The 13,852-nt window shown below is 52.8% G+C and overlaps 1 protein-coding gene and 1 long non-coding RNA gene across 2 annotated transcripts in view; one reads left to right on the forward strand and one right to left on the reverse strand.

The window, feature by feature from the left end:
- pkhd1l1.1 (PKHD1 like 1, tandem duplicate 1) overlaps positions 1 to 13,852 on the forward strand; it is a 44,015-nt gene that overhangs the window by 8,872 nt on the left and 21,291 nt on the right. The window contains 27 exon segments of the mRNA XM_055055099.1: positions 150 to 415; positions 490 to 581; positions 654 to 813; positions 1,406 to 1,541; positions 2,028 to 2,171; positions 2,952 to 3,106; positions 3,183 to 3,287; positions 3,378 to 3,527; positions 3,693 to 3,817; positions 3,886 to 4,049; positions 4,160 to 4,329; positions 4,835 to 4,967; positions 5,317 to 5,471; positions 5,548 to 5,670; positions 5,789 to 5,894; positions 7,200 to 7,307; positions 7,436 to 7,600; positions 7,665 to 7,786; positions 7,921 to 8,053; positions 9,934 to 10,126; positions 10,773 to 10,909; positions 10,992 to 11,096; positions 11,178 to 11,363; positions 11,526 to 11,693; positions 11,763 to 11,968; positions 12,116 to 13,088; positions 13,405 to 13,653. Of these exon segments, the coding sequence (XP_054911074.1) occupies positions 150 to 415; positions 490 to 581; positions 654 to 813; positions 1,406 to 1,541; positions 2,028 to 2,171; positions 2,952 to 3,106; positions 3,183 to 3,287; positions 3,378 to 3,527; positions 3,693 to 3,817; positions 3,886 to 4,049; positions 4,160 to 4,329; positions 4,835 to 4,967; positions 5,317 to 5,471; positions 5,548 to 5,670; positions 5,789 to 5,894; positions 7,200 to 7,307; positions 7,436 to 7,600; positions 7,665 to 7,786; positions 7,921 to 8,053; positions 9,934 to 10,126; positions 10,773 to 10,909; positions 10,992 to 11,096; positions 11,178 to 11,363; positions 11,526 to 11,693; positions 11,763 to 11,968; positions 12,116 to 13,088; positions 13,405 to 13,653 (4,929 nt within the window).
- LOC129375825 (uncharacterized) lies at positions 5,750 to 7,791 on the reverse strand. The gene is made up of 3 exons (XR_008607674.1): positions 7,627 to 7,791; positions 7,097 to 7,322; positions 5,750 to 5,926 (listed from the first exon to the last, which is right to left on the reverse strand). It is a non-coding gene; the product is annotated as an uncharacterized LOC129375825 (long non-coding RNA).

Consider the following 13,852-nt stretch of genomic DNA (forward strand, 5'->3'; position numbering starts at 1 on the left):
ACCAGACCTAAAGCGGATCAGAACCGTTTCTCTGCCACTTTTCCCTAAAATCTTTTATTTTGTCAAAGACCGGAGCGTCCAGCAGTCCTTCCTGGCCATGAACGGCCGCAGCCAGATTCTGTACCTGACGCTGTCCTGTGCGCCTCCAGGTGGGCGGGGCCTGAAGATGGACGTGTGGAGCGAGAAGCGTCCGCGCTCCTTGGACGAGATCTGGAGCTACAACCAGAACACGAGCGGCTATCGGTCCCAGTGGGTCGACGCGCTGCCGCACGTCTTCCCCAGGGAAGACGAGCTGTTCGCCTCTCGGACCAGAGGCTTCCTCGTTCCTCCGCTCAGCGGGAACTTCAACATATACCTGCACTGTGACGACAGGTGTGACCTGTACCTGAGCAACTCCAGCCGGCCAGAAGACAAGGTAGCAGCTGCAGCTGATTCCTGATGCTAGGCGGCTTCACTTCCTACTTTGACGTTCCCACTTCCTCTCTCCAGGTCAAAGTGGCTTTCCAGCCCAGATATGTCAGGGACTTCTTCCAGCTGGAGTCCCAGAAATCCGAAGTGCTTTTCTTGGAGAAAGGAAAACCGTGAGCATGACTTCACGGCTCATGTGGCAGAAAGCGGTTTGTTCGTCTCATCAGCCGGTTTTCCGTCTGCAGGTACTACCTGGAGCTTCTGCAGCAGGAATATTACGGCGGCGCTTCGCTCAACATCGGCCTGTTCCAGGAGGAAAGTTCCTTCACTGCAGCGCAGTCCGACGACGCCGTCGATGAAATCCAGAACATCGTCGCTGAATATGAAGCGTTTGACGAGGAGCAGGTACTGGATCAGGACTCCAGATCAGAACTTCAACTCTTTTAAATTTCTCCCAGTTTCCAAACTGGAATTTTAAAGAACTTGACATTTTAACTTAACAGGTTAAGTCTTTCAGGTTTGAAATCACCAGTGCAGTTTTTTGTCCTGTTAACAGTTATAAGGAAATTCTGCTCCGGGCTCCATCTTGGTTCTGGCCCAAGAGGAACGGTCAGAGTGAACAGGGTTTCTCTGTTCACTCTGGTGACATTGACGCTGTCAGGCTTGATGGACCACAGGTTGTTCAGAGCCGCCTGTAGCTCCTCTGCTGAGGCGCTGACAGGGACGGGTCCTGCAGGAAACCCTAGAATCTAAATGTTCAGGTTTACAAAGACCAGCTAGAGCCAGAACAGACTTCAGGGTTCAAGCTTCCTGAGGTCTTCAGAGGGGTTAGAGGTCAAAGGACATGGTGAAACTTTCCAGATTAGATCCGTCGCTTCTTCTGTCACTCCAGAAACAACTTCTACCTAAAGACAGAAACAAACCGCAGGGCAGGATCCGTCCTCTGGCTCCTTCCTTCATCTGAGCTCCTCTTTTTCTCATGTGTGCCGTCCTTCAGGTGCTGACCTTTGACTCATGGTCCTCTGGGGTCGCAGCCGTCAGGGAGGTGCAGAAGGTCAGCGTCAGCAGCGGCTGTGCCAGCCATCTATGTGGAAGCACCTTCTTCAGCCTGCGCTACGGGAACGCCCAGACCGGTAACCTCCACGCTCCGCCGCCCTCTCGCCGGCCAGCCGCCCTCTCACCTCTCGCCGGCCCGCCGCCCTCTCACCAGCCGCCCTCTCGCCGGCCAGCCGCCCTCTCGCCTGCCGCCCTCTCGCCGGCCCGCCACCCTCTCGCCGGCCGCCCTCTCGCCGGCCTGCCGCCCTCTCGCCGGCCTGCCGCCCTCTCGCCGGCCTGCCGCCCTCTCGCCGGCCGCCTCTCGCCGGCCGCCCTCTCGCCGGCCTGCCGCCCTCTCGCCTGCCGCCCTCTCGCCGGCCGCCCTCTCGCCAGCCGCCCTCTCGCCGGCCTGCCGCCCCCTCGCCTGCCGCCCTCTCGCCTGCCGCCCTCTCGCCTGCCGCCCTCTCGCCGGCCTGCCGCCCTCTCGCCGGCCTGCCGCCCTCGCCGGCCGCCCTCTCGCCAGCCGCCCTCTCGCCGGCCCTGTGCCAGTGAAACTCCTGACAGTTTGCTGTTTTCTCCTGCAGGACCCGTCCCTGTCAGCGCCTCAGCGGAGGAGCTACAGGCGGCTCTGAACAACCTGTGGTCCATCAAGCCTGACAGCGTCAATGTCACCAAGCAGGAGGACGGCCAGGGGTCTCACTACACCCTCACCTTCAACTCTGACAGAGGTGGGAGGTCAAAGCAAGTGGCAGAATGACACGTTCAGACTGCAGAGTCACTTCCAGGGAGCGAACAGCTCCAGCCGCTCCAGCGGGTTTGAATACGTTCCTGTCTGAGTGATCAGAGTTCAGCCAACATCCTCAGCTCCTGGCTGCAGCACTGCTCCGAGTTTGGGAAACTAAAGAAGAGATGGGAACTTAAGCCCAAGCAGCTGGTGGTCAGAGCAGTGTTCAGTTGCTAAGCTAGCCTTTTCATGGTGATGTAATAACCATCTGATGTTAGGATGGTTATTTTTGCCCCTCAGAGGGGAAATTCAAAGAAATGGACAGAAGTTCAGTGTGATTGGACAACACACTGTCCAATCACAGGGATCTGGGGAATCGGTCAGCGGGTCACTGCTCCTTTAAGAGGCTCCAACACGGAGGACCCAGCCAGACCTTCAGTGGCCTTCAGGCTGCGATCGGATGGAGTTCCTCAGCTATGGAGGAATGTTCTTGCCATAATCCAAGAGCACACATATTCAGTCTGAAAACAGGATTTCATATCTTTTGTTCTCAAAACCTGAAATGCTTTTGCTTACATTTTCATTTTGAAAGCAGGACTTCATATCTTTCTTATCAAAACTTGTAACCCTTGTACTCCTGGCGCTGTCCCTCCGTACTCGGCGCCATGAGAAAGAGCCGAGAGCTTCTCAGCTGTCAGTCGGGACCAGAACAGTTTGTGCTCAACGGCCATTTTAAGCATCTAAGCTACGATAATTGATGGAAACCTTTGTCCTCCTCTGCCAGGTGACTTTGCCCCTCTGAACTTTGAGGTCTTTGGCTCAGACACCAACATCTCCGTCTCAGAGGTCACCAAGGGTCAAAGCAACATGGCGGCCTTCACTCTGAGTTGGGCTGGGCTTCCTGCGGCACCCGTCGCCTTCAACGCCACTGCGTCTGAGGTCCGTACCTGTCCACCTGATGGACGTCAGAGCCAGATCTGGTCTCCATTTTGTCTCCGGTTGTGTTTCGGTGCAGGTCCAGTCCGTCCTGGAGGACCTGATGAAGGCTGACTGTCCCGCCGAGGTTCTGACCACTCAGGGCTCCAACGTCAAGTACTTCAACGACTTTGAGGACCCTGAGGTCAGTGGACAAAGTGAAGCAATGTGTCATCAGGCGTGAGACCTGCTGACGCTGTCCAACTGAGCCCTGACTGACCTCTGACCTCCACAGTTCACCGCCGCTCAGAGTGGGACTCCTGAGGGCCACTCCGGGTTCTGCGGGTTCTGGTCACTGAAGAACGCCGACGCTCTGTTCAGGGAAACCTTCACCAAAGAGTCCGGAGGACAGTATGGACCGGTGTCCCTGGACCAGCATCCCGCTGTAAGACGGACGGACAAATACTTTGATCAGAACACTTCCCACATTTGAAAAACACAAGGAAACCGTCAAATTGTCTCCTCAGAGGCTTAGATCAAAAACCGTGCCAAGTATAGGAGAGACCCTGAAGTCCTCCAGGTGTCAGAAGCCTTTCCTCTGTCTCCCCAGCTCTGCTTTGCCTATAAGGGACGTCTGAGGGACGAGATGGGGGTGAAGTTCAGCTACAGCGACAGCAGCGGTCAGACCCAGACCCAGACCTCCAGGATCAGCACCGTGTTCAGCAGGGGGGACAGGTAATGAGTGCGCAGAGGAAGAGGCCGTGGCGCCTCTGTGGGCTCTGAGGCTCATGGTTTTCCCTCAGGTGGAGATATAAGTGCGTCGATCTTCAGAGCGCCCTTCAGACTGCCGTGGTCGGCAGCAGGTTCCTCCTGCAGGAGCTGCTTCTCTACAGAGACTCCTCCGCCACAGACTACTACGTGGATGCAGTTCGTATTGGGAAGACTCCGACTGCCATGGACGAGAACGGTGCGGGTCAAACTTCCTCCTAGTTCAGCTGGTGTGAAGTTAAACCAGACTGGGAGCTCTGGTCTTCGTAAGGAACTTAGTGACTCTTTGTATCTCCTGTCGTTTCCCAGCTGTTCTCCTCAGAAGAAGACCTCCTCCCTTCGAGGATTCTGGGAAGTCCGTCCAATCGTTCTCTGTCACCAAACACCAACCCACCGCTTCTCAGGTCACCTACAGGATCGTTGCTACGCCGCTGGACTGCGCCTTCGACTTCCCTCTGATGGCAGTCAGTTTCATGCAGGTAGTTTCTGGTTGGTTCCAGGTTTCTGGTTGGTTCCAGGTTTCTGGTTGGTTCCAGGTTTCTGGTTGGTTCCAGGTTTCTGGTTGGTTCCAGGTTTCTGGTTGGTTCCAGGTTTCTGGTTGGTTCCAGGTTTCTGGTTGGTTCCAGGTTTCTGGTTGGTTCCAGGTTTCTGGTTGGTTCCAGGTTTCTGGTTGGTTCCAGGTTTCTGGTTGGTTCCAGGTTTCTGGTTGGTTCCAGGTTTCTGGTTGGTTCCAGGTTTCTGGTTGGTTTCTGTTTAGCTGCTGTTTACTTTTACTTCAGGGTGGGGCCTGAAGCAGCTTGTTTGGATTTGACATCATAGAGACCCTAAAACATCTGAAGATAGGCAGAACTGAAATGTGATTATCTGATTTAGTGTAAAAATGTGAAGATCATGTTTTGCATAGGCCACAGACTGACCCTGACCTGTTCAGGAAGCAAGGTTGGCTATGATTTAACTTGCTTCTTCTTCTCTGTGTGTCTAAAGATGTCCAACAGCAGTGAGGACGTCGCCGAGTTCGTTTCCGGAGACGCCACAGTCACCGTGGTCCGGCCCCGCAGAGCCACGCCCCCTCTGAGCGGCACCTTTGATGTTGAGATGTACAGCAGCCGGGCAGAAGGTAGCTGAGCGCCGACCCGGAATCCACTGATCTGTAGAGCGAGCTGGGAGTTCCCAGATACATCCTCTACCCGACGCCACATAATCTAGTCACAACAAAGATGGAGACACAGAACAGGAACGTCAAGTCCTGGAGGGCGTCGGAGTTTTTCTCCAGGTGTCAAACTGATGACAGGAGCTGGACTGGCGCCAGAACTTTAAACAGAAGCTGCACTTTAAATCATTTACTGATCTGGTTCTCCTCAGCAGATTAAATGCAAACCCTTCATCGGCTCCCAGACTGAAAAAAACACATCCTGTAGTCTGACCATGCTAACCATGCTAACCTGGTATCTCCCCTGTGCCTCCAGGGCTCCCTGTGAACATCAGCGCGGAGGATCTGAAGTTCGCCCTGCAGGGCGTCCCTGGGGTGGGCCAGGTGAAGGTGGAGGACCTGGGCACCTGCAGGCTTCCCAAGTGGAGGGTCACCTGGCTCAGCAGGCCTGGATCCCAGCCGCTCATGAAGGTCTAATCAGTCTGGGACGTAAAATCTGTCTGAAACACGAAGCCGGAGCAGGAACGAGTTCTTCATTTCCCTCCAGGTCGACGACTCGGCAGTCATCGGGAACAACGTGAGCTTTGTGGTCCAGGAGAAGGCGAAGGGCGGGCTGCTGACCCGGGGCTTGACCGGGGACTTCTTCCGGGTTTTGGAAGCAGAGCCGCAGGTGCGGCTGGAGCCTGTTTGTGTTCACCAACTGTGATCCGACTGTTGGGCCTTCAGAGAACATTAAACTGATCGCTTTGGCCAACTGCAGTGTTTCAGACAGGTGTGCTGCTCTGCAGGTGGAGGTCTACATCAACGGCATTCCCTCCAACTGCTCCGGACGCTGCAGCTTCCGCTGGTCGGAGGAGGAGACGCCGGTGGTGACGGGGATCAGCCCGACTCAAGGTGGGTCCCTGCAGCAGCAGGTGGGGTCAGGGCTCCGGGGTCACATAGAGAATCATGAAACATGGACAGTGAGCAGATTTACCTCCGACTGGTCCTAAATATACTTCAAAACATCTAAAATCTGTTTTTATGGGACAGATAAAAAGTAAATTAAATATGAGAAAAAAGTCATAATATTTTGAGAATGATGCTGTATGACAGTGAGTGGACAAAATACAGGATTAAAGTCATGAAACAGATAAATCAGCATCACAATGGTGGCTCCTGGTTGAACCGGAGGGATCAGAGAAATTCCCCCACAGAATCTAATACTGAACACAACATGATGAGTGAAAGAGGGGAGGAGATCGCACCACTGCAGGGACAGATGGATTCACCACAGAATGGTATGAAATGATGCAGCTGATTCCTACATTAGAGAAAACATTCAACTACATCCAGAAAATAAAACGATCCCGTCATGGCGGTGATTCAGTCGGACCCAAGGAGGGAGAGAAACTGGAATGTGGGAGTTATCGTCTCCTAAACAATGATTATTAACGCTTCACCTCCATGTTGTCCAACAGAACAGAGTCATTTTACAGCTTTAATGCATAAAGACCAGACTGGCTCAGTTAGACGCAGACCGACCCGAGACGCCATGAGGAAACATCCTGACAGGAAACACTCAGCAAACTGGAGATGCTGATATGAAGCCGAGATGCTGAGGATCCCAAAGTTCCTCCAAATCTGGATTTCATGCAACAATAACTGATGCATTCAAATCGTTACACTAAAATGAATGGAGATCTGACCAACTCGTTATTGAGCCCCTGGGTCAGCTGATTAGGGAGAGGTCAGAGGTCACAGTGACGTCTGGGGAGCAGAAACTGTTTGCTGTCGATTTATTGATCAGTATAACACAGACGATCCCCAAACTGATGAAGTTACTTGAAGAGTTTAGTTTAATTTTGGGTTATAAAATTAATATAAATAAAACTCAATATCAACATTTAACAAAATCACCTGGACTCTGCATCTATCCTCATGTACCACCTTAAATGGGGAACGCTGTAATTACCGTGTGTGATGGAAATCTGTCTTTCTAAATAATAGTCAAACTTCCTTCGGCTCCATTTTGGTTTCTTTTGATCCAGCTTCAAAGTTTACTTTTATGGGAAATCTCTTTCCCCAGAAAATTTCTATAAACCCCAGATTGTTACCAACTCCGCCTGGTCCTCTTCGGAAATGTGAATAGAAGATCTTAGCAGCTTTCCCAGTGAGGAAAGAAACTTCCACCTGGACTAATATTCCTGACCCTTCCAGGATCCGACGGACTGGGAACGCTGATCACTATCACTGGGACGGGATTCAGCTGGGAAAATGCTTCCATCGTGGTGGGAAGCTCCAGGTGTGTCGTGGAAGAGGTCACAGGTGAGGAAACGCTTCCTGCAAGAGACGAGGAGTTAGGCTTTCTTTTTGGCACGTTTGGACCCCTATAGGTCCAGTGGAATGGTTCGTTTCTGACTCTGGCTCCAGCAACTGAACTTGATGTGTTCTAGCTTCCTCTCAGGTGTGCAGAGTGGGCGGAGCCAGCGCAGGAAGCTACCCACTGTCTGTTAACTTCCCATCTGTGGGCGACGCGCGCTTCGCCGCCGACCGCGTCCTCTACTTCACCCAGCAGCTCGTCGTGTCTTCGCTCTCGCCGACCTCTGGAGGCACTGCAGGTGTGTGGCGCCTGACTGTTGCTCACCTGCAGCTTCGGCGTCTTCATTCTGACTTCCTGCCCAGGAGGCACCCTGCTGACGGTGAGCGGCTTCGGCCTCGGACGTGTCGCCACGGTAACGGTGGGCGGCGAGGACTGCGAGGTCGTCCGGGCGACCGACACCGAGCTGACCTGCAGAACCCCGGCGGTACGTTTGGTGCTGGGCGCCGTCTGACTGACCCGATGCGTCTCCACAAGTTTCAGATCTAATCTTAACATCGCAAGTCAAGGCTGACTGTTTGGTCCTTGTAAAGTTAGACCAGCTGCAGCTTTGTCTTCTAGGGACCTGCGGGGTCACGGGCTGTCATGGTAACGGTGGGAAACATGACCCAGACCGCGAACGCCACCTTCACCTACGATGACGACCTCACAGCTCAAATCTGGAGCCTGAGTCCTCAGACCGCCGTTGTGACAGGTGAGTCCTGCTCTCTGGTGAGGAGGAGGAAGGCTTTACAGCATCGTGCTGCTGCTGGAGCTGGAGCTGCTGCTGCTGCTGGAGCTGCTGCTGCTGCTGGAGCTGGAACTGCTGCTGGAGCTGCTGCAGCTGCTGCTGCTGCTGCTGGAGCTGGAACTGCTGCTGGAGCTGCTGCAGCAGCTGCTGCTGCTGCTGCAGGCCAACAGGCCACCGTATCTTTGTCTGACATGAAAACAAAGCTGGCTTTATGTGTGAGTGAGAAGAAAGCTGCAGCTTCACCCACCGTCATTAAAGGATTTTCCCTCACTTCGTGAATGTTTTGTGTCTCTGCCTGTCACTTTGAGCCACCTGGGAACATTTTGTTTCCATTTTTCTTTTGTCCTGCAGCTGCAATGTTGACCTGCAAGTTTCTGCCTTTTGTTGAGATGATCCCATGAGACAAACTGTAATCCTGTAATAACAGCAGCTGCCAGCCAGCAGCAACATGACACCTTAATGCTAACATGACACCTTAATGCTAACATGACACCTTAATGCTAACATGACACCTTAATGCTAACATGACACCTTAATGCTAACATGACACCTTAATGCTAACATGACACCTTAATGCTAACATGACACCTTAATGCTAACATGACACCTTAATGCTAACATGACACCTTAATGCTAACATGACGCCCTAATGCTAACATGACGCCTTAATGCTAACATGACACCTTAATGCTAACATGACGCCCTAATGCTAACATGACGCCTTAATGCTAACATGACACCTTAATGCTAACATGACACCTTAATGCTAACATGACACCTTAATGCTAACATGACACCTTAATGCTAACATGACACCTTAATGCTAACATGACACCTTAATGCTAACATGACACCTTAATGCTAACATGACACCTTAATGCTAACATGACACCTTAATGCTAACATGACACCTTAATGCTAACATGACACCTTAATGCTAACATGACGCCTTAATGCTAACATGACACCTTAATGCTAACATGACACCTTAATGCTAACATGACGCCTTAATGCTAACATGACACCTTAATGCTAACATGACACCTTAATGCTAACATGACGCCTTAATGCTAACATGACACCTTAATGCTAACATGACACCTTAATGCTAACATGACGCCCTAATGCTAACATGACGCCTTAATGCTAACATGACACCTTAATGCTAACATGACACCTTAATGCTAACATGACACCTTAATGCTAACATGACACCTTAATGCTAACATGACACCTTAATGCTAACATGACACCTTAATGCTAACATGACACCTTAATGCTAACATGACACCTTAATGCTAACATGACACCTTAATGCTAACATGACGCCTTAATGCTAACATGACACCTTAATGCTAACATGACACCTTAATGCTAACATGACGCCTTAATGCTAACATGACACCTTAATGCTAACATGACACCTTAATGCTAACATGACGCCTTAATGCTAACATGACACCTTAATGCTAACATGACACCTTAATGCTAACATGACGCCCTAATGCTAACATGACGCCTTAATGCTAACATGACACCTTAATGCTAACATGACGCCTTAATGCTAACATGACACCTTAATGCTAACATGACACCTTAATGCTAACATGACACCTTAATGCTAACATGACGCCCTAATGCTAACATGACGCCTTAATGCTAACATGACACCTTAATGCTAACATGACACCTTAATGCTAACATGACACCTTAATGCTAACATGACGCCCTAATGCTAACATGACGCCTTAATGCTAACATGACGCCCTAATGCTAACATGACGCCTTAATAAAGCAATAAGCATCAGAAGCCAGTCTGATCGGTTTCTTCTTCTGCTGTTCAGGAGATCAGCTTCTCACTATCCGGGGTTCAAATCTTGGAGGCGGGAGCAACGACAGCGCTGTGTTTGTTGGAGCGAAAGAGTGTGCCATCACCCAGTGGAGCGAGACGGAAATAAGCTGCCACCTGCCTGTGCTGCCCCCTGCTGTCTACCGGGTGGAGGTGCAGGTGGGGAACAGAGGGTTCCCCCGGGCCAGGTACACACACCGGTTCCGATCCAAGCAGAACCTGCAGTACCAGCGGCCTGTCTCCAAGTAAAACCAGTCTTTCTAAAAATATTATTTGACCGGAAACATCAGCTCAAAGGAAAATTATTGGATCCAGTTTATGTTTAATTAATATGTAACTTAAACATTTACTTATAGGAAGTAGTTCTTAGTGGGACTAGAGAGGAATGACGAGGTTCACTGTATTTGACTTTGGAGAAGTTTGGGTTGATCATCAACTCTGAAAATAATATTTAAATATTCAGTAAATGTAAAAAAAGCTAAATTAACTATAAATTTATTGGTTTTAATTCATTAACTGACACAATTAGTGTTACGACTGTAAGGCCCATTAATGGCAAGAAGTTCTTCGATTCTTGAAGCATATAAGGAGAGGAGATGAGAGATGATGGAGATGGGGATTTCTTGATTCCAAATTTCTTAACTAAAAATAATCTATGTAGTTTGGGAATATTTCTCAGTTCTTGTGTCCTGGACATCAGCAGTGAATCATCCTGGTACTGTGCATCGCTCTCTGGAGCATTAGCAGCTGCGTTAGCAGCTGATGCTAAAGGTTCTCCAGAAATGCAGCCAAATGTGTGTTTTAATCCTGACTCAGACGGTTCCTCCTCTCCAGCGTCAACACCAGCATCGAATACATCCTGGAAGTTTACAGCGTTTCCCCACCGACCGGCTCTTTGATGGGAGGAACCATGCTGACGGTTTCTGGTTCCGGTTTCGGCAACAACACGGCTAACGTCCAGGTTTCTGTTGGTGAGTGTCAGTCTGTTTCCCGCCTGCTGCAGCAGCGATGGCGAGATTGCTGATGACCCGTCCGGCGCTCGCTGTGCGACAGGAAGCAGAGCCTGTGAGGTGGCGTCCGCCTCGGAGAACCAGCTGCTCTGCACCGTTCAGTCAGAGGAGAAGACGCACGTCGTCACCAACCAGGGCTCCCACCTCAGTACGTTCCCTGGAACGAAAGCCTTCTGGACCTGGAGCTCCTCAGGTCCAGGTGGGACCAACGTGTTTGTCTGTGTTGCAGTTTATGGACCCGGATACGCTTGGAGCCCGTCTTCGCTGCGAGTGTTTGTTGGCGACACAGTGAGGTGGCGGTGGGAGGCGCCGGCCTTCCAGAGCGTCGGGTTCCGAGTCTTCAGCGTTTCCAGTCCCAGCGGCTCCCAGTATGAAGGAGGAGCTCTGAACAGCGGCGAGGCCCGAACTGCTGAAGGTGGAAACATGAAAACGCAGAACAGATTCTGATGAGTCCTCACTGCTCCGCTTCTCCTTCCTGTGGTCCAGACTTTCCTTCATTTAGAGTTTTCTTTCTCACTGCTCTGCATGCCATCTGTCTGCCGATGTGACCCGGATCCTCTCCATACTTCCTGCTCAGGGATCTTCAGCTACCGTTTCACCGTCCCCGGAACGTACTACTACAGCAGCGGCTACGTCAGCGCCTCCATCCTGATGCAGGGCGTCGTGAAGGTCCTGAGTCGGGAGGACGAGATCGCCGACGTCTCCGTCAGAGTGGGAGGCGTTCTGGCCAGATATCTGCCAGAAGGTAAATGTTTCAGACATGAAGAAGGCCCAGAGGAAGATGAGGAGGCTGATGATGAAGGTGTGGCTGCAGGTTCACCCAGAGTCTCCAGATCAGCAGCAGACTGCGTGGCGTCCACACGCTGCCTACCAGCCAATCAGACTTCAGACGGTCCTTCCTTCAGCTTCTCCGCCTGCTCCACCCCCACCGTCCGCTCCATCTCCCCCAACCAGGGCTCCTACCACCAGCTGATCCACATCCAGGGACAAGGCTTCAGTGACGTCACCTGCGCTAACGAGGTCAGCGGGGTCGTGGGGTCACGGGGGAGGAGCCTCTCCCGCGCCGGGAAGCTTGAGTCTAATCAGGGCTGCGGCTCTCGATTGTTTTAGAAATCAATGGAATAATCGATTCTTTGATGATTAATCGTGCATCCTGTGGTCTTGCAGGTGACGGTTGGCAGTGAGCCGTGTCATGTGACCAACAGCTCCTGGTCCGGAATCAGCTGCCGGCTCGGCTCCGGCTCAGAGCTTCCCGTCGGCGTCGCTCTGCCCGTCTCCGTCAGAGTCAACAACATGGGCGCCGCCATCGTCGCCATCTCTGATGAGCTGAAGCGTCGCTTCGTGGTCCTGCCGGTGGTCGATTCGGTGGCGCCCCCTGTTGGCAGCACCACCGGCTACACCCGGCTCCAGATCGGTGGCTCAGGGTTCTCAAAAGGCGGCGTGACGGTGGCGGGCGTGTCCTGCACCTTCGTGGCGCTGAACTACACCCACATCCTGTGCGACACGGCGCCGTCGCCGCAGCGCTCCGGGGACGTGGTGTTCCACCTGGGCCAGATCCAGAGCTCCTGCTCCTCCCTCTGCTCCTTCCGGTTCTCCTCCGCCGTCACCCCCAGCATCAGCGGCGTCTCGCCCAGCAGCATCAGCGGCCCGACCGACGTCCTGGTCTCCGGCTCCGGCTTTGGCAGCATCGTGGACGACGTGTCGGTCCTGGTGGGCTCCACGCCTCTGCGGCCGGCGGCAGTGAGCGACGGGAACGCGACGGTGCGGGTCGGCGCGCTGCCGGCAGGAGACCACCCGGTCCGGCTGCTGGTGAGGAGCAGAGGCCTGGCGTCCGGCCAGCCGACCCTCAGCAGCCGCCCGCTGGCCGCGCTGCGGCCCGGCGCCGGAAGCCTCGCCGGGGGGACGCCGCTCGTCCTCACCGGGAACGGCTTTGCTCCGGGGAACACCAGCGTGACGGTGGGCGGGAAACCCTGCAGCATCCAGGACCAGACTCCAGACACGCTGCTCTGCCTCAGCCCCGCTCACCCCGAGGGTCCGGCCGCCGTCAGCGTCCAGGTGTTCGCCGTCACCTTCCCTCCGCTCAGCTTCAACTACTCTGCAGCCCAGACCCCGGTCCTCAGCGCCATCAGCCCCCACACCGGTACCCGCACACTAGCAACGATCCAAAACCAGCCGCAAAAATATCAAACAATTGCAATTAATCGAAATATGCATTCATAAAATTCATATTTTCAATTCAAAAACAGCTGCTGCTGCTAGGGATGTGGCTCAGATGTGCAGCGTAGCAGAAACACAAAGGTTCCTGCTCGGGGCGTTTCCATGTTGGAAAACTTCATTTGTTTAACTGTGTTCAAGATTTAAGGCATTAAATCTGTGTGATTAGAAATGAACACTTGAAAGTTCTGGTCCAAACCAAACACCAACTTCAGCCTCTGAGCTGTTCTTGCTTCCTGCAGGGCCGAGCGGCGCCGTCATCACGCTCGGCGGATCGGGCTTCGGTTCTGACTCCGAGCTCGTCTCCGTCACCATCAACGGCGTTTCCTGCAACGTGTCGGCCGTCTCCGACTCTCAGCTCCGCTGCACGACGGGAAGCAACCCGGGCGGCACCTATCCGGTCGTCCTGCATCATGGGGTCAAAGGTCGCGCCCAGTCGGCAGTGGAGTTCACTTACGAGCTGACGCTCAGCGGCGTGCGGCCCAACGAAGGTGAGGACGGAACTGGAGCGGAGACTGACGGCAGAGCAGGACATGTTAGCTGATGGATGTGACAAAATGTGAAAATGGAGCGAAAAAGACAATTAGAAGAATGAGAAGCAGTTCTGATCAGAAATCAAAGACAAACGAGTTTAAACAGGAAGTCCGAAGAGGTCGGCTCTGCTCGCAGTTTCCTTCAAATGGGTTTTGA

The sequence above is a fragment of the Poeciliopsis prolifica genome, unplaced genomic scaffold, assembly GCF_027474105.1.
Source record: "Poeciliopsis prolifica strain line A6 unplaced genomic scaffold, Auburn_PproV2 SCAFFOLD041, whole genome shotgun sequence".
NCBI lineage: Eukaryota > Metazoa > Chordata > Actinopteri > Cyprinodontiformes > Poeciliidae > Poeciliopsis > Poeciliopsis prolifica.